The 20,777-nt window shown below is 42.0% G+C and overlaps 1 protein-coding gene across 11 annotated transcripts; it reads right to left on the minus strand.

The window, feature by feature from the left end:
* Positions 1-802: 802 nt before the first annotated feature.
* On the minus strand, positions 803-19,648 carry atxn2 (ataxin 2). Of its 11 annotated transcripts, none has more exons than XM_072387661.1 (26): positions 18,998-19,648; positions 17,110-17,140; positions 16,782-16,841; positions 16,316-16,387; positions 14,967-15,117; positions 14,339-14,353; positions 12,420-12,544; positions 12,202-12,293; positions 11,768-11,956; positions 10,722-10,894; positions 10,160-10,408; positions 8,803-8,988; positions 8,505-8,684; positions 8,210-8,317; positions 8,033-8,103; positions 7,585-7,949; positions 7,256-7,319; positions 7,002-7,148; positions 6,409-6,426; positions 5,717-5,789; positions 4,367-4,560; positions 3,912-4,038; positions 3,605-3,796; positions 3,292-3,503; positions 2,054-2,228; positions 803-1,281 (listed from the first exon to the last, which is right to left on the minus strand). In XM_072387661.1, the coding sequence occupies exons 1-26, from the start codon at positions 19,105-19,107 to the stop codon at positions 1,253-1,255; spliced, it is 3,408 nt and encodes a 1,135-aa protein (XP_072243762.1). In that variant the 5' UTR covers positions 19,108-19,648; the 3' UTR covers positions 803-1,252. The 11 variants fall into 11 exon arrangements, with proteins under 11 accessions (XP_072243762.1, XP_072243763.1, XP_072243760.1 ...); XM_072387662.1 differs by having other exon boundaries at positions 3,292-3,506; positions 5,723-5,789; positions 18,998-19,647; XM_072387659.1 differs by having other exon boundaries at positions 3,292-3,506; positions 18,998-19,647.
* Between the last annotated feature and the right edge of the window lie 1,129 nt (positions 19,649-20,777).

Genomic DNA, 20,777 nt, shown 5'->3' on the forward strand with positions numbered 1-20,777 from the left:
TAATTTGATGTCATCGATGGGCAGTTATTTAACCTGAATTAACTTTAGGTTTCTGGAAAATGACTTGCTGTGTCCACTGAACATGATCCATTGGAGGAAAAAGGAAAAAAAAAAAAAAAAAACACCATGAAGCTCCTTTAGTAAAGTTTTGAGTTTCCACGTGCCACTGTCGCCGCTTCAGTGATCCACAGCGTTGATTCTGTCATTGATCTACTCTGTAAGTCCCCCCTAAGAGGATTTGAGAGGGTTCAGGCTGTGATAAAGAATAGCAGCTTAAACTCTGTGCTTCTCTTCACGGACTTCCACACATGCCTCAATAAATCACTGTATTCATGTCCTGTTGTCCTGGCAACAGAAGTTGGTGAGGGGAGAACAACTCTGTGTGCGAATGATGAAAAAACAACTAAATTAACTGCAGGAGCAGCACGTGGAGCCACTGCCGACGGTAAATAAGAGCCCACAAAAACGTGCATCCATCCAGTTTTTAAAACTTTTTTATTGTTTTTAAATTTTTTTTGCTCATTTTTTAAATTATTTATATTATCTACAAAGTAAAAGTTTTAACTTAAAAGTTACATAAGGGTCAGGTGAGAAGTGGGATCTGATCACCTCAGCCATTATAATTTCATAAATAACATTTTCTCCTGTCCTCGTGGCTGCCCAAAACCCGTTTATTTCACAGGAAGTTTCTGGCCGTGTTCTGTTGTTTTTAGTTTGGTTAGAAACTTGTAGTCTGGAAACAAACGCAGCACATAGCAGCAGCAATAAACAGTAAGATTAATACTGTCTAAAAGTCGGAAGATTTCTTTTTTTTTTTTGTTCTCTTTCCTCATAACAAGGTGCTGACAAAGCACAAGTTCCAGTTGAAACTTCTTCACTGTCACTGATTAGTTTCTCTCTTTCACATCTTACTTGGCAAGCTGATTTAAACTGCAATCTGGGACCCCTGTAGGTGTGTAGGTGTGTGTATGTGTGTGTGTGTGTGAGTGGGGTCTGAACGGAAGCAGTCTTGTCCGTAAAAACTCTTATCTTGTTAAAACATGTCACTGCATCAACCTGTTAACATTCTCTTATTGCCTAGTCTGGGAGGGAAGAAGGGAGGATAGAGAAAAGCTGATGTGAAGCATGTCTGGTGAGGATGAGGAAAGAGAGGAGAGGGAGGGGCTCTCGTTCTCTTCATCGCCTGGTTATGAAGGCTCTGGTTGAGAAGCGTGATGCAGAGCGGGTCCCTCGGCTCGCTGGCGCCCTCTATCTACAGCTGCTGCTGGTGATGAGGTTGCACTGCAGGGACGAGACAAAAATGACGCAATGTGAGGATGAAAGGCCTCAATCTGCCACGATTATAGTGATCAGAGTTAGATACGAGTGGTGAGGCCCCGTGTCTTATTGCAGGTGGAAATTTTACACTGATTTAACATCGCTGCTTTTTTTTTTTTCTTCAATATCTCCCTTTCAAAACAATTCAGTTGAATACATTGAAATCAAAAGTTTTGAAGTTCCCCATTTTCTTTAAATCAGTGCAACGAAACAAAGTGAGGCAGGAACGTTTGCTCGACTAAATCAGCTGTGCAACAACCTGATGCCTTTCTGGGTTCATTTCAGCCCAACGGCATAGTTACAGGGTGAACTCATAACATGTTAAGGTTTTTAAAGACACTACATGTCAACACTGGATGTCTCACAAGAGCAGCTTGTCTACAGACTACAGCACCGGCAGAGGCCCGGTCAGTGCGATCGATTATGTATCAACCTGCATAGAGTTAAATGAAATTCAGCTTGTTTTTCCTCACTGTGTGACGAACTGAATGCAACCCATTCCCCTCGATTTCACCAGCGGAAATCTGAAGATTCATGGGCACCTCTGGCAGACAGCAGTCGCTAGAACTTTGGACAAAGACTGAACACGTGAAACCAACATACATGCATACATTTAAATAGTTCTTATGAGAAGTTAATCATCCGAACAGACACTGGTATAAACAAGTGGGAGTGTACATGGCTAATCACGTCCAGATCATCATAAATACAGATGTGCGATTGTTAAGAAACGTACCTTGTGGATGTGCCAGGTAGGAGAAATGTGTTGTGGAGGAAACGGGGATGGGGTTGAGGGCAGTCTGAGGCATTGGTGGCTGTGGGCCCCCTGGACCCTGGGTGGCCATCAGCATCATCGGGGGGTGGGTTTGCGCCGGGTGGTGAGACTGCACTATACCGGACTGCATATGGGCCTGGGGGTGACAGGAAAATATGAAGCGTAAGCAAGTGTGTGACTCTGAGAAGAAGCATGAAAGAAAGTGAGAGCCGAGCAGAGGACAAGAGATGAGTCGCTGAAAAAGATGAACGAGACTCGAGAGTCACAACATTGACACGTCCTGCCTGTCTAACGGGGGAGGCATGGGGCTGCAGCTGTGAGGTGTGAAGAAGAAATGCGATTCAAAATCAATTATGGTTAGAGTACTGGCTGGTAAGATGAGATAATTCAATTAGATCCAACTGGGCTCACGCTGTGGATTGGTGACACCACTGAAAACCTCGGTTTAAAGTCGTGTTTTGTTGTGCCTCTTTTACACTCTCGAGCCTCCTCTGCTCTCTGTGTTGCTTCCAGCTTACACTGAATTCAATGAGAAGAACAAAAGAAGTGTTCTCCCAAAGGTCACTTGTCCACTCTTCACCCACAAGACCAGACAAGCACCTGCACGGACTTATCAGGCTTACTCGAGAATCCCACCTGGTGAGGCTAAGCAACATCCAAACTACACCAGACTCAGTTTCTAAGTGCAGCGGGAAAAGGTTTCTAAGAAGCTTATCAAACTCACCACATCTGGTGGAATGACCAGATATGACCGCTATGATGGCTCTTATAAAAGCCAGAGGAGGTGCAAATAAGCTTCTTTTTTTTTTTTTGTTCTGATTTAACTGTTTGATCTGAAAAATAAAATAAAAAAATCACAGCAGTTTTACTACATGTTAGGTTTATGTTACAAAGCAAGAATGTTCAGCTACTTAAGAGGTTAAGAGAAAACAGAGCAGCGCCAAATGGCAAAGAGGGCGACCTGCAGCATCACTGGGTATAAATAATTTATTATGAAGTGATGAAAACACTACACGAATAATAATAAAAAATAGTTATGAATGCTATATTCCATCGGTTTTACTCTGGATGCTGAAATGTATTAAATTCCTCTGAACTAAAGCTATTTGCAACAATAATGGGATAATATGAGATCCACATGCTATTTTTTTTATCTTGGTCACAGCCAAAGAAATCAGGGACAGCGGGTTGTGGCCTACCTGCTGCACATGTGCCATGTGGTTGGGGTTGTAGCCGTGCTGCACCTGCTGTGGGTGGATATAGACAGCCTGCTGAGCAGAGGGGAATGATGCCTGTGGAGACTGTGGGTTGGGCCCCGGTGTCATGGAGGGGGGCGTAGGGGCCAAGGCCGAGTACATCTGCTGCTGTGGGGGCTGGTTGGCCATGTGGAGGGCCTGGGCTGCGGCTGCTGCTGCTACAACACACAGGTACACATGACCACAATGCCCAGTTTGAACATGTCAAGCTTCACGAGGAAAGTAACCATGGCAACATTAGGAAGGAGACAATTACCTGCTGCTGCTTGTTGGTGCTGAGAGTGCTGGACTGGGCTGGCAGCAGGGTGGCTGGGAGGACCTCCATGTTGTGGAGGACCACCCTGCTGGCCTTGGCCTGTAGGAGTGGCAGAGGGCTGGGGGTGTTGTGGGTGATGGTGTAGGGTTGCACTGGGGTGGGGATACTGCTGAGGCATTGGCCCTTGAGACACTGTGGCACAAATCAGTGTTTGTATAAATAAGAGTTCTGAATCCACACGCGTAGCATTAACATTGTAGGCCGTTACTTGCTCATATCTACAGTCACAGCAGACCGGCTGACGTACCATACATGGTGTGTGTCTGCTCTGGGTACTGTGTAGTTGAGGAAGATACGAGGCTGGGTTGGCCGTGTGTGGGAGGCGCCATCATCCTGCCACTACCCTGCATCACTGGACTGAACACATGCTGTGCCTGTAGGACACGAAACAGCACAAAGAAGACCGACAACATCAGCTTTACAGTGGCCATCTAAAGTTTTGTACGACTAACACTTCAGGTGATGGAGGACTCAGCTCCACAAGTCAGAAAAGATAAAACACTGGCATCACACTGGCTTCTCCTCATGCTGCTGAACCACAGGCATCTGTCAGACAAATCTCTGACTAGTGAACAGCTGGGAGAGAAGAGGCCTGGCAGTACAAATTAAATCTGCCAGAGTAAGTGTGTAGCCTCCCAAGCCGAAACGTGCTCTATAAGCTGTAGGGGGTTGCATTTTTCTGCTGGCGACTACACATCTTACCTGCGACTGGTAGTGTGGCATCTGCTGGACGAGCTGCTGACTGGTGAACTGCTGCGGGCTGCAGGTGAAGTACTGCGCAGAGTAGGCAGGGCTCTGTGCTACAATAGGGGGTCCTGCTGCTGTTGCTGGGTGCATCATGGTGGGCGTGCCAGACGGGTGGTGCTGGTCTGACCTCTGCTGGGGCATGTTGGGGACTAAAGATTCATGCAGGGACATTAATGGGGAAGAAAATGATCATCCTGTAAAATCAGAACCTAACAGCTGATGAGGGGCTTCCTAACCCAAGTTGATTATAATCGCCGTTTTTTTTAAATGATCCACCTATTCCAACACCTGTCCTTGGATAATAACTTTCATAAGGAAGACGTGACCTGATCTGACCCGACAGGAAACTGATTTCCGAGGCTACCGGCCCTTTAACAGAAAATAATTTGCAGCATTTCTTGTATCAAACACTCAAGACTAGGGTTGAATACCACTTACTGTTATTCTTCTTTCCTGATTCCTGTGTCCTACAATACTATATAAAGTATCACTGGGAGTTATTGCTGCTTATATGCATGAATCTGAAGTTTAATTCACAGATCAGGGATAAGATGATTTACTAGGGCTGTCGCGGTAACCGCAAAAAATTAAATATGGCGATATTAAGAAGCCCACCGCGCGCTGCCCAGGGCCACCGCTATCACCGCCGCCATCGCCGCACGTGACCTGATCTCGCCATAACACACGCTGAGAAGGAGACAACGGCAGTCGCGGAGCAGCTCGTGTCGGTGCCAGCAGACAGCTTTGAGTCGGCAAGTACAGCAGAAACAGTGAGACATAAACGCCTCACAGTAAAATAAAAAGTGTTATAAATTGCTATGTCTTTTTTTTTTTTTAATAACCTGTTTTTAAATGTGTAAGCGCCATGTTTCAGAGGAAATAGTTTCCTCTGAGTTTAGTATTTTAGTAAATAAAAAACAAATTTGCTAGACAGATTTAAAAAAAAAAAAAAGAAAAGATGGTGCAATAATATCACATATCACAATATTGAGCCGCCCTGACTCACCACAGGGGGAATTCCTCAACCGCGAGAGCCCTATGATTTACTCGAGCCATTAGAAAATCCATTTAGATTAAAAAGCTGGTCTTCGGAGCTTTAGGACCCCTTTACTCCAAAACATACAACAAACTTAACAGGACGGCGATAATATAGACAAAAGAGTTTGGCTTTGAAAATGCGACATCGTGAATTTCGTGATCGTTCCTGAATACAGATGGAACTTTTCAACTTTTTAATCATTTTAGAGAGCGGAAAGGAGACACGAGTGGAAGGGAATTGAGAGAGAAAGCATCAGTTATTCTCACCTTTACCTGGTCTGAAGGGTTTAGACTGGCTGACCGTCATATGAGGCATCTGAACCTGGTACATTGCTGGAGACTAGAGTCAATAGGGAGGGGGTGGGGGGAGAACAGTAGATTATAAAAAATATTTTTTTCTCAATATCCTTAGAGAGCCTATGCCACAACCATCAAATTTGTGTCTAGCTGCATTGGCAACTATACAGCTTTTAAATGTTGCTTTAGCAGCAAACCTGTCACCTGCATAATATCAAAAACACTTGTGGGAGTCATCTTACCGGGGGACACATGCATTTTCTACCTATCATTAGGTAAAAAAAAAAAGATCTCTAACAAAGGTGATAACAACTCGAGCACTGCTCGGTGCTTCCGTTACTTATTTAATCATAATATTATACACCATGCATTTCTATCACAAAAAGTACTGCGGCAAAATCAGAAAGGTTTAAACTGCTCTTAGCTCTCAGCCATTGGTCTGGTAAACAGAAGAAGCCAACAGAAGTAACATGAGGTTAGAATTTCACCTGTGATGGCAGTTTGAAATGCTTTGCAATAAGAAGTTGGCAAACCAACATCTGATGGCATTAATTCAACAAGCAAGCAAAATATCTAAGTACTGATTGGGATTAAAAAAAATAAAAAAATAATAATAATAAAAGAAAAGATTGAAAAATAGAAATCTTAGAAAATCCACAAACCTTCCATATTATGCTTTTCTAATGGAGCAAGAGAGAAAGGAGGAGGGGGAGACAAGGGAAAAAGAACCACTCTTTAGTTGTTATCGTTTGTACGTGTCTGATGTTGGATCACCAAGTTTTTCTTAAAGCAACACAGGAAATAACGTCTTACATCCACAAAGTGAAACAGCTTTCATTAAAACCATGCTACGTGTTATAAAACAGGATTTTGATAACGGTGAAAAGTGTTACGCCTTAATTCAGAAAATGTCTTTAGTACGTTTCTAGGTGAGAAAAAGAGATGGCAAAAAGATGAGCTTTTACATTAAACTGCACACTGAAAACGAGGAAAAGCTGAGATGTGTCCTAAAGAAAACAAAGGACAAGGAGAAACTAATGATCACGTGCATTACAGATAAATCAAAGACAGAAAGGAAAGAACAAAAACTCAAGCCGACACACAGGAAGACCTTGAGGTGACACTTGGGGATTAGTAATCATTAAAACTGCACTTCATGCTGACACAACGTTAAACACATGGTGATCTGCGTTCAGTAGAAGTAAATAAAACTCTCCCAATGCGTCACGTTTCAGCATGGAGGACTGTGTCTCACCTGCACTCCGGGGCTGACTGGTGTGAGGGGATACATCTGGGGGAAGCAGACTGTCTGCCCGTATACAGTCGGAGGCTGCTGGACAACGATGGAGGGGCTGGGCTGCCCCTGAGGACGGGGGGGTGTTGGGGTGTTGGCAGGTTTAGGCTGAACAGGGAGGATTACAAAGACAGGATGAGAGAGAAAAATGATATAAAACCATGTCAGTTTATGGTATATATCTCGTGAAGCTTGCAGCATTGGGGCTTACTTACCTGTGCGTTAAACCTGGGTTTGAACTCATTAGCATTTGGGTTCAAAGTTGATTTTCTTACTTGACTGCAGAAAGAGAACAAACAATGAGGGAAGTTAACAGCTTACGGATAAGTGTGAAACCATCATATTCTCCTACAAACTTCAACAATTAAAAAGAACAGCTGAGCAATGCAGTTTCTGTCTGTAGAAAATATTACTCAAACTCTTACGAAATGTTTTATATTGTTAAATACAACAGTGGATCCAGTGGATTTAGTTTATTCCTGCAGAGAGGAATAAACTAAATCAGTGCGACCACTCATTAAAATCCAGTCTGGCCTCCACTCACTCTTGCACTGCCTCTTTTTTCTCCTCCTTCTCTTCATGCTTGGGCCCACTGAATGTAGACGTGGCTGTCGTTTGAACTCCTTGTGATGTCACATCCAGTCCCGCCCTCTTCTGGTCCGGTGCTGAAGGAGACGGAGACAGCGCGGCGGGGCTGCCAGGCTTACTGCTGTTTGTGGTGGTCATGGATGGACCAGAGGAGGCTCCAGGAGTGCCGGCGGCAATCACTACAACACTATCTTCAGCAGCGTCCCGTCCCGCTGCGGAAGCTTTGTCCAGAGGCAGGTCTTTAGGCTTTTCTGCTGGATCTCTGACAGGCTTGGTCATCATCTGGTCAAAGGCGGGCTCTGAATTTGAACTAGACTGCAACTACAAGAGATACAAATTTAGAGATTAGTTGAAAAGACACGTTAAATCTTTCATTTTCCCTACAATATGACTGGGATACTTACTCTAAAATCTACACTAAATTTCTTCAAATTATCTATTTGTTTTCTGTGGTCTGGTGCCATAGAAGGAGGTCCTGCAAGCAAAAACAGAGATGGAGTCTTAATGATCAAGCTTGACAGCACTCTGAAGCTTTCAAAATGATTTTTAAAACAAACGCTGATGTTCAGTCTGTACTGTACCTTTACAGACTGGTCTGGTAATACTAGGAGAGCTATCCACAGGCTTTACGTTCTCCTTGTTTGCTGTGGGGGATGTCTGCCTGGTCTCCTGGATACGGCACTCCTTCGCTATATATAAAAATATACATATATTTATATACATATAAAGCAGAGCAAGGACTGTAAAGAGCTCATCCGATGGACAGAATCAACAATAAATCATCAAATTCTAAAATAAATACGGCCCTTCATACCATTTGTATTCCTTGTGCTCTCAGTCAATTTAAGCGGAATCATCTATCAACTTTGAGCTTACCATCTCCTGGAGGAGAAGCAACCATATTGGAGATGGGGCTAGCAGCAGTCGGAGAGGAAGCTGATGCCAGCGGTGCAACAGTTTCCACAGGAGCTGTTCCTGTCTGGGGTGAAGGGAGAGAGGTGCCACCAGAGGATGAGCCACCGATACTATTCTGTCGGGGGGAACGAGGTCTGTGAGCTGAGGAGAGGAGGAAAAGATTTTAGTAGTCACATAATGTGATCAAAGGATCGAAGTTTCATGCAAACCCCTTCAAAACATGGCATCCAAACGAGAAAGAAAGGGAGACATCACTAACCTCCACTGACAACTGAGGACCAGGTCCCTCCAGAGGAGCTATTCCTGGTTGGTGGAGTCGTTTGAACTTCTCCGGGTGCATTGTGGGAAATCAAGTCAACTCCGGGGGGGACGCCACTGATTCGAGAGGGAGGCACTCTGTGAGCACGAGGCGTCCGCTGGGATTTTGGAGACATCCTGGGAGGACCTGTGGATGGACAGACTCCATAAACTGACAAGTCTCCTGACATCCAGCTGTGAAGGCTTCTTTTTCTTATTTCTGTTTCAAAACGGAAAGTGGGAACAAGCCCCATTGCAGTGACTACATCCTAAATTCAGGTTTAAAAAAAAAAAGGAAATCTCATCAAAAAGCTGTGCCATGCATGTTAGTGGAGAAACGGCAATGATCCTGGAAAGCGTCAAACATCACACGGCACTTTTCACACCAAAACCAAGTAAAGTGAGAGACGAGAAATGAGGAAAAAAGTGAGACGAAAAAGAAAAAAAATGCATTTAACAAGTCTGCTGTTGAGCTAAACTTGTGCAGTGAACAGAGTCTGGCAGCCCAGAGCAAGACTGGTTGTTTGACTTTCTTTATTTTACAGTAAAAACGTTTGAAAAGCAAAAAAAAGTTTGCTCGTATTCAAACCTCAGTAATTACTTATTTTCAGTTCGCAACATTTAACTTCAACCAAGAACCAACAGCTCATTTAAAGTTATTTGAATGTAAAACAAGAGCAAAAATCTGTCAGTGGGATGATACTTGAAAATATCACCTTTAATACAAAAGTAACTCGTTCTGTTCTTGTTATCATCCTCCGGTGTTTGACTGTCCTCACAGTTACAACAGACTGAATAATGAATTGGTTTCAAAATGTTCCTGACACATGAAACTGAGCTGTCCCGTGTAAAATAATGATGCAAAAACAGTGAAATAAAGCTAAGAGTTGGTATTTTCATCTCCACTGATGCAGTGCACTCAAAAAAAAAAAAAAAAAGAAAAAAAACAGTGCTCACAATAAAAAACTGAATATGAGATCCAAAAAATGTGGTTTGGTGCTAGAGCCCCCTAGTTAGAAAGAAAGCACAGCATATAAACCTCAGTCCACCCACATGCTGTAGTGAAAGCTGCCTAATGCACTGACAGAAGGGTCAGTCTTGTGCACACAATTTCCACTGAGTGGAAATCCCAAAAAGAAGCAGTTTCACCCATTACTGTCGTTCCACACTTGACCTGGGCAAATTAAACTTTGAAAGCAGTTTTCCTATTTCAGCTAGCTCTCACAATTTGATTGGGAATTTAGTTTAAATACGGAGTTTAATCAATCCACCCTCAACTCATGCCTTTGCCCAGGTCAGCTCCACAGTGATGTGGATACCTTCTGAAGACATGCGTTTGGGAAGAGTGGAGGCTGGCGACGTGGCCCCATGGTGAGAAAAGGAGGATGAGGAGGAGGAATAGGAGGGATGGGATGAATGAGAGGGAGGCCTGGAGGGTCGAGAGGGGGGTCTGGAAGGTGGCCTGGTGGGCGTGGTTGCCCGAGGAGGCAGGGAGGAGGGGCCAGACTGGTAACGAGAGGGGGGACGAGAGGAAGGAGATGGACAGGGTGAGGGCCAATGGGATGAACCTAAAAAGAGGCAAGGACAAATGATCAAGGATGATAAACCAGTTCAAGTGGGAGAAAACAAAGAAACAGCAGAAACAGAAAGGCAGGGGTTAATTCATATGAGAGAGAAGGGCAAAAAAAAACATAGGAGCAAGAAATGCAGAAAATAAAATCAATGGGGATAGCAAATATAAACATCCAAGACCCCATCTTGGAGAAAAATAGCCGTTTTCCAGGCAAAGTAGAGTCACTGTACAGACAAACTTGCCCAGGAAGAGATTCAGATGTGTTGCCCATATAGTATGCAGAAAGTAACACAATATATTAGACGCACCTCCATTGACCACCCTCTGGTCGGCCCCAGAGCTCGGACTGTAGTCATGAGGTCCCGGTCGAGGTGTTGAGGGTCCTGCTGAGCTCTGACCCAGACGAGGTGAGTTCTGACGTCCCGGCCCCCATGACATCCCTTCCCTGTTCCTCTGACCTGGAGGAATGTATTTGTTCTCTCTACTCAGACACACAAAAAAAAACAGATGGTTCATTAAAACATGGCAATAATCAAGATGAGGAATTCATTTTACACCATATCAAATATCCAAGTACCCCAGATTAGCTTCTTTTTTTTTTCAAAAATCATTTTAAAAAGTATTTGTTCTGCCAAACAAATGCTGTTGACTTCATGAATTTGTCTTACTTTTACCTTCCCCGGGGGCCTAAATATGCCTCTCAGCGCTGTGCTGCAGGCGTTCAACTGTCTGGAAACATTACATGAATATGAGCGTGCAAAACTCGAGTAGCTTACTTTTCAAGCTCATTCTTTTTTAAACTGTGTAGTTTTCATGTCTGTTTGCACAGCTGAGTGTTTATATGGTGTCACTTAACTTTGGTAAATGAACTCTGAATTATTTAGAAATAACTGTTTCCATGCCTTTTTTTTTTTTTTTTAGAACATGCACTAATAATGAGCACTTCACAGTGAAAAACCTTTTAAATACATTTAAATATAATTAAATGTCAAGTTTCTTTTTTAAAAAGAAACCGTGAATGATGCATCCTTCAACAAATCTACTAGTGATTAGGAATAAATAAGATGATTAATTTCATTGAACAGACCAGCCCTATGCCTATATACCTATACATTTTACCAATAATGACAACAAACTCAAAAGATTTATATAAATGTTGCATTTTTGAGCTTTTGTGTTATCAAGGAGCTGGCATTGCAGATCATATCAAAATCCACTGACCAACGAAAGGAAATAAATAAAAAAAACCTGAACATGCTGTATAAAAGACTTGCAAACTACAAGGTGTGTACAAACGGACTCACAACAGTAAGTATACACAGGCCGACATACGTGGCATGTGCCCTGGTCTGACCTGTTAAGCGTGTGAGTCTCCCTCTCCCCTCGCGCCACAGCAGTGTATTTCTCCTCCTCGCTGCGCTCATCGTTCTCCAGGGCCACACGGGCCTTGTACGTGGCACTGGCCTCAATCTCCTCTGCCAGCTGGGCAGCACGAGCCTCTCTCTTCAGGAACTCTTCCGAGTTGTCACGCTCTAAAGGGACCCTGGGAAACAAACTCCGGTCAGACGACTAGTGTAACGGAAGACCTGATTTCAGGATTTCATTTTCGTGTGATAACACAATTACAAGCTTGAAAAAATTATTAGAAAACCACTTAATGGTCTGAGATATTTAAACATATACCTCCAATGTATCTATCCCTTGTGTTCAGCATTTAGATTAAGTAGTAAAGACTTTGGACAAAGAGTCACATAGAGAAACAGGAGTGGAAAACACGTTTGGGCTTACGTATATGTGGACAGACTGCTGTCATATGTAGACAAGACTCCATACTTCTCCTCGTTGTACTTGAACATGTCGTTGGGATCCCATCCATTTGACTGATATGAAAAAAAGAAAGTAGCAGAGAACAGTTGGGACTAAATGTACCCAGATATATTCTTAATCTTTAATCCCTTTACTGCATCATATAAATCACAGGGGCGTGTCTGGGTTCTTTATCTCACCACATCTGTATCCAGAGACTCGAGGCTGTCAGAGTTGTGGGTCTCTCCTCCGTCCCAGGGCTCCAGATCTTTCTCTTTGTGCTCCCCATTGATCCGACCGCTCACTGCTGCATCTGTGAAGTTGTCTGTCATAAAAAAAAGGGGGACAAAAAAAAAAAAAAAGGAACGAATACAAGAGAATATATGTAACACACACCATCACTTATAAACTCTTGACAGTATACAATCACATGGCTGCACGCTCACCATTTTTCTTACGAGCACATGCCTAAACAGCCTCTGCCATAAGCTCTCACAGCAAAGGCATACATGGGGGTGTTGGTGGTTAAAAAGGCACACCCTCTCACATCCAGACATGGGTCCAAATGAATTGTAATAAATATCCTTTCAAAAACATTTGATTTATCTCCTGAGTTTGCTTTGGAAAGGCTGGCAATGCATAAGTGTTCTTACAGTGAAATCCAAGATACAGCACAGAATCTAACTGAGTAAAGAAAAGAGGAGAAATCCCGTTTTAGTTTGTTTGAATATGTGCTCATTACATAAAGAATTACCAAGCTATAATTTGGGGCTTGCATTTCACATAAATTAAAATTCATGTGTCATGATGTCTGCAATGCCTGACTTTTTCCATCACTTAATTTGTACAGCATCACCATGGCAACAACTTGAGGAGCAGCATTCACATAATTAAAATTCCTATGTCCAGTCTACAGCTCATCGTCTCAGGATATTCACTACATATAAATAAACGCACAAAATACGTTGGCTCAACAAAGTGAATCATCGCAGCTGTGCTCAAAAAGAACCACCAATTATATTTGAAAGGAAATCTAATCGCATGTTAGACAAAGTCTGCACTCACAGTCTCATGTCTGGCACCAATGAATGTGTGCTGAAAGCAGACCAGCCAACAGAGATCCGCAACCAGACACACTAACTCTACCCACGTTACAAAGTGCTTTAAAAACTTCTGACAAAGAGCAAATATAGGAAGAGCGGACTGGCACCATACACACATTGGGCTACAAAGCCTGGTTTATAATTTTAGAGGTTGTTGGCATGCTTTGTACATATCGCCCATAAAGGGAATTGTACACGTAGGTTTAATATGTAGAAATTGCACAATCGTCTCAATTTTTTTTAATCGACGACGGGGCGAGGGCGGGGTGAGGCAACATGCATTCAAACTGCAGTCAATCAGGGTAAAAACAAATAAAGCATTCCAACAGGACTCCATTTTTCAATAAAATGTGCAAAAAGCAAATGTGGTGCTGAACATGAGTTTGTAACTTGTTATGTTATTCTTTTGTTGCTTTCAATGGAATCACACTCGTGACGAATCATTTCCATCAAACCCTTTTCAGCCAGAGCTCTGGACAAGTTAGGCTTGAATGAGGTGCTGCAGAAGAGCCCCATCTTCAATATTAGTCACGTTCTGAAGGACGTGAAAACAAAAATAACCGCGTCCACAACACAGTTAACCAAAATTTAAAACCAATTAAGAATATGCATTAGTACAAATGCATTACTGTGAAAGTGCAGTTGTACACAACGGATGCACCAGTATATCACACACATCATTAGATTTGAGACGAGTGAAACCAAAATACACAAGAAAATGTAGCAACTGCTAAACAGGGTACAATAATCAAGCAGCATTTTTTTTTTCCACTGAAAGCAAAATCCCGTCCAAAGATAGCAGAGGATGTGATGAAAAGATGGAGCAAGACTAATTGGCATATGCAATTCTTATAATTATCCTCAGATATTATTATGAAATTGACATCAAACTGCTGCTATAATTGGTAACATATCAAGCCTATACTGTTCATTTCATTTCATACTTTCAAAGACTAATAATATCATGTTTGAGTGTATACAGATATGTGTGGGAGGAGAAAACAGTCATTTATTACCTGTGTCAGAGGAGACTAGACCATTGGAAAGAAGAGACACACAGATGACAAGAGTCAGAAGATGGACTGACAGACAGAATGACAGATGAACACACTAATAGTGGACAACCAAATCAACATGTATAGTATTCATCAACTAGGTTCAAGGTGTCCTAGGTTCAAGTTTAAGTCACTTGTTACAATTTGATTTCACAAGTGGCACCAGTGCAGTGCCACCTGTCAAACTTTTTTACTTGTTCATTTACAAACATTAAAACTAAAAGACATTAAACACAAAGTCTATAGTTTTTCTTTGAAAAGACAGATTACGTGTAACAGACTCACTCAACCCTTATTGAGTGTCGTCGCTGCGCTGGGGCAACCTTCAGACCAATCAATATGTCAAATGAGTGCTGAATGACCACTCAGAGCAGACACACAAGATCTAAGTCATGGCAAAGCCTCTGTGACACCAGGGCAGCCAAGACAGAAAACAATCAATACATATTGTGTGTCTGCACTGAACGGGCAATCACTTGGCATGGGTTTATTTTTTTGTGCATGTGTATAAATATAAAGTGATAAACTAACAAAGTTTTGTATTGCACTGTTAATATTTAGAATCTGCCAATACAAATTGGCTCAGTACCTTTCCTGGCAAAATTCAGGTCCACATCTTTAAAGGTCGCCACTACAACATTGGAAGCCTTGAAAATGACGCTTTCTACAATATCTTCTTTCCTGGGGCCTTTGCTCGGTTCTGGGCTCTTTATGTGGGCTGCATCCAACACCAACTCAAACTGGGGGACACAGTCAAAGTAGAACTGGGTTAAAAGGACATCTGAAACACAGGAAAAGTCTCAACCATCCACACAAGACATGAGAAACATTGTACAAATCATATTCCACAGTCACTGGACATAGTAGCTGACCAGTTAATACATTTATTCTGAAGGAACAATGTTAAGCTAAAATACTAATTCTGTGTCCAGCCTCTCAGGGAAGATGTACTTTTATATAGTTATAAGTTAAAGATCTATTCACTATCAACTGTCCAAGTATGTAACCTGAGGAGGTCGGTTGTGGTGCCCCGTTAAGTATTATGCCCATTTTCTGTGGGTGTAATCATCAATTAATCCAAAAAAAAGAAAAACAACTGATATATCAACAGATAATGCAATTAACCCAGATGAGGAAATCACATGATATATTTAACTGGAATTAAATACTACAGTCTTTCATTTATTTGCTTCCTCATCAGCTGGATGAGCTTAAGAGATGCCGTGAGAGCTGACAGGACCACAAATTCCCCCAAAACACAAAGTTATCCCACAACTTGTGTAATTCCATGTAAGAAAATTGAAATCACAAGCCCTGCATACAAAACACTACAGTGTTGACTTGTACAAAGTCGGAGACTTGGTGTACAAAAAGGCAGTGGAAACAGCAACATGTAAACACTTCAGCATAATTGATTGTCTAACTTCTGTTGTAATAAAACCCAAATGTGAAATGTGTTTATATTTCAAACCAAAGTAGCATTTGCTACTGCAAGTACATCACATTCAAGTTCTTTTTGGTCCCGTGCAAGCTTTTTAAAAGATATTTCAGACATGCAACCTTACAAAAGAGAGGAGATATAAGACATAGAAATACAAAATGGTGACAACACAACATCTGTTCCTGGCATTCCAGCAACAACTGAAGTTAAAGGAACGCTCTGACAAATGGGCATAGAATGATCTTCCACACAGACGACAGGCTGGGGAATACTTCACCCTAAAAGGGAAGATGAAAGGCCACATACCTCACTGCCATAAAAGGTAAGGTGGAAAGAGTGATCCTTACCTAAACCACTGCCACTGAGTGCTGGCAGGATGCTATCACGGTTAAAATTAATCATTTAATCAATAGAACACTTACTAAAACCGTCCATATTGGCATCTCTTAGAAATAAAAAAAGACATTTTAAATCCAACTCTGCATTTTTTTCCTTACCTCTGGACTATATGTCTTAAATACTCCTTCATATACCTCTCCGCTTTTCACTTTGAGCTCGCACTTGGTCCCCTGTGAACAAACAAGCCCGTCGTTATTCACAGTGTGCAGCATTCATTCAATAAACTGCCAGCATCACTTCACACATTCAGAAAACAAGTTCAGATAACCCATCTGCTATGAAGCTGAGAAATGATTGATCAATCTTTGCTTTGTTTATGCAACCAGCTGTCCCTTCGAACAAGCTTTGTTTACTGCAGTGTAGACATTCTGAAGACAGTATGTGCTGAGACTAACTGTAGTACTGTTATCACTCGCTCATTTACAGTAAACATGAATCATGTGGCTATCTCACCAAAGCAATTTTGCTTGTATGCTTTCTGTGTTCCAAACAGCTACAAATGAGGCAAAAAAAAATTTAACTTGGGGGCATCTCAAAAACTTGCATGACACAAAGTAGACGTACCACTACTGAAGTCAAAACGTGGACCATCCTCACATTTGCATATACGCCACTGCAAAAGACCTAAAGAAAAAATACAATTAAGTGTTGGTGTTCAGAATTTGCAGGGAAAAGACTGTGTTGAGTAGCATCTCACAGCTGCCCAACACCTTCTGGACATTTATACCTTTCACAATTATTTTAAGAGACAGAAATCCAAACATCGCACTTGAAATGTCTTTGTCATTCTTTAATTCAAAATGTGAGTCTTCTTAACCTATGAATAACTTCAGATGATACAGGCCTACGTGACTATTTGAAACTGGCTTGTGAGAGTTAGCGGGTTACTTACAGCAGGAGGACTTTTACCACTGTGTCTTCCCCTGAAAGAAAGAAAAAACAAATCATGGCACTGTTGTCAAACTCTCCATCATTAGCTATGAAGTTCTTCAAAGAACACTGAAACACAAAGCTCTCTGATGGAGTCAAATAGAGGACAGAAATCCAAGCGATGGAGCTGTAGGTCTCAAAGATGAAATGAATGAAAAAATTTTTAAATCATCCACACCGCCCGCCCCGGTTTAATCAAAACCCATATTAAAACTTATCGGTTATTGTGTGCTCATGTAGCCCCTCAAAGTAAGAGCCAACGTTTTGGGGTTTCTGGTGTAACCAGCTGATATTTGGATGACGGACCCCTCTGTCAAGACTTCCAATTCCTCTTTGTTTGAATGCAGACACATTCGAGAGCTAAAGACACGCTCAACCATTGTTAGACTGCTGATGGCTTCAGGACTGTGTTTCAGAAAACACGCTCGGCCTCTTTTGCTGTTCACATGAGTCGTTCACCTGCTTGTGACCAAAGCCTCGTCGGGATAATGCTGCGCCAAGAACAGACTGAAAACCAGAAGACTCCAGTGCCAAAAGTCTTATTGACAGATTCTGTATATTTGTATTAGGATATTTCTTAAAAATTAGCTTGTTAAAAGCAAACAGACATGCAAGAAGGAGTTCAATAAATGAGAGTGCAATGTGAACACAATCATTTCCAACAGAATCCAAAAACATTTTGCTGGATAGAATATTTACCAACACTTTATTGCCAACACTCCCCACCCTCCAACATTGTCCTTGTTCAGCAGCTGGCATAAAGCCAGGCATTTACAACCGGTTCAGTGTGAGCAGCGACCATTTATCCCTACAACACAATTAATAACTGGTTCAATGAAACGCACATTGGCCTCAAATACACCGGTTCAATATGCGTGAGTCCCGCTGGCCAATCTTAATATACGGTATCTTTGCTCGGCCTTGGCCGATAAAACCTGCGCAATTAATGGGGGCTGTGCTAGTGATCGGCGAGGAGCCATCGGCTCAAATTTGGGGAGGAAAAAAAAAACACATAAAAAGCATGCAATTTTCTTTTTGCCCAACAGTGAGTGTCGGCTTCATCTTTTGGCGACATGTGCAAAAGTAAGTCATGCTTCAAGGACACCATTTCACACGAGAAGCAACGACAACGTCAAGGTTGAAAGCCGGTCAGTATGTAATTCCCCTTCTTCTCCTCGCCGCTGCCTCACACCCTCCCTGTTCTCTCGTGCGCCCACACGCTATATATAAATTTTTTTTTTTTTTTTTTTTTTTTTGCAATCCCATTTTGCAGCAATGTTGCGGTAACGTGTCATGCCACACGGGAGAGAAATTAACAAGTAACGCAGTTGTTCTGAAAAGTCGTCAGACTGCGTCCCGTTAGCCAGCCGTGCCGATACGGCAAGCGCCCTGGATTACAAGCATGGGCTGTCAAACGGCTAATTAACTCAAGCCAAATTGACTCCAGGCTGACACTAACTGATATCAGGAACTTGGCAAACCACAGTCATTTCAAACCACATGTGCGAAAAGATATTTCTCCGTCCACACTATTTACATGCGTGGTCAACCACCAGAAAATATCCTTTACTTCACGTGCAAAAGGAGATGAATGTTACATTCAAGTTGCAACAATATTGGACCAAGCACATAGGCCTCGCTAGCTAAACTGCATAACGTTTCACTGGATGACCAACATGTCGTAAGGCCCGCATCATGTTCTCAAACACGTACTGATTTTGGAGCACTTCAAATTGATGACATCTCTCCAGACTGCTAGTGTTATAAGGGAATGTGCCAAAATGTTCAATTCAGGCCACATTATCTCTTGCTGCTGCGTTTTTACTTCGCTAAGTTTTAATTTCACAGACCTGCCCATATTCTGTCTTCCCCCGCCGCTTCCTCCGGCACCGGAGGCGGCCGCACCAGCGGTGTTGCCACCGCCAGGCTTGCTGCGATTTCCACCGGCCTTCATTGACATGGTGATCCCATAAAAGACAGCGTCCTAAAACAACCAATTTCAGACCGCAATTTCTTGACAATAAGACGGCGTGTGGTTGTGTGACAGCTCGCTAATGTGCTCGCAGGCTAATGTCAACGTGACTCTTGGGGAGGATGCTATGCTAAGCAGCTAGCTTGCTGGTTAACAGTCGCTAGCTAAATTAGCAATCTGTACAATTCTTATTAAAACCGGAAATAATAATATTTAAAAAAAGACAGCACGCTTTAGGTACTCTTCCAAAATAAACATCTGCGTTAGACCTCTTGTCAATTTGCTCTGTAATCCTAACAAAAAAAATTCGATTATTTCAAAATAGGGTTTACAGCTAGCTCGGGTTCTTTCCGTTGCTAACAGCGAAAAGACCAAAACAGTCTGAAAGGGGACAAAAAACCGCGGAGGGATATATGAAAGGCGTAACGTCTCATAACACATAACTCAATAACCATACGCCGACTTATTTGACAGCGTTCAGTCTGCTAAACAGACACATAAGGTCATATTTAGTCAAGACTTTTAGCATGGATATATAAATACTTATTCGTTTGAAGGATTATACATACACCTTGGCACTATTTTCAGGAAGTCCATGAATCTTAAACGGCTGTTCAGTGACATCCACGTGAGCCGGCGAACACACTACACACAGGGGCGTACAAACGCAGTATTTACACGCCCCCAGTGTCTGCATTGATAGCAACATACTATTACAACATAACAGATAACTGTTGGCATGTCTACGATCAATCAGCATTCAGATCTAATGCAAATGACACACTGATCGAGATAAGCTGTCAAAATCAAAATACTGCATCTTATGCAAAAATGTATTTCTTGATACACATTTCAAATCATTCTAAATTCTCACAAATTTTCCACGCTCTGAATTTGTGAATCACTATGATCAAATCACTATTACAAAAACTGGCCGGTATAAACGTCGAATTTGTCTGTTTTTTTCTTCTTTTTTCTGTCGTTTTTCTTCTTCTTTTTCTGTCTTAATTTTTTATTTCCATATTCGAAAGATGTATCAAAGATAATGTGAGAATTTCTACTATGATTTAATTAGCAGCCCAAAGGAAATCTGGGCTGATTATAATCACACATTTTTGTAATATAATTATGTTATCACATTCTAAAAAGCCTAAATCAATCATTTGTTTGAATCTTTGTTCATTTGACACAACCATAGATGAAAAGATACTTGGTGTCTTCAATGACCAACTTTATTGTGTTCATGAACAAGTTCATATTTCATGCTTGCAAAAGAGTGAAAAACTGTCCGAGAAGCAAGAAGGGCAGAGAGGGTGTATACAACGAAAAATGTTCGGGAAAATGTTAAAATCAGCATATATATTGGTGACAAGTGGGGGTGTCAGGACTGAGTACAAAAGGAGCATCCACCAAAAGCTTAGTCTTTCTAAGGAAGAATATATTGTGGCTTACCATAGTGTGCCAAACCCTATCGAGAATCATAGCAGCAAAGGAAAGAACTTTGATCTTTCAAACATTGTTTAATACTTATAGAAACATCCAGGGAGTCTGGGGTAAATTCGGTGCATAAAGGCTAAAGATGAAATCACTGTTGGTTGGTTCAAGCCCTCAGGCAGCACTGCATGAGAGACTATCATACTGTGATCAATATTGTCACA

This window comes from Leuresthes tenuis, unplaced genomic scaffold (assembly GCF_036924035.1).
Source record: "Leuresthes tenuis unplaced genomic scaffold, fLeuTen1.0.hap1 SCAF_6, whole genome shotgun sequence".
Classification (NCBI taxonomy): Eukaryota; Metazoa; Chordata; class Actinopteri; order Atheriniformes; family Atherinopsidae; genus Leuresthes; species Leuresthes tenuis.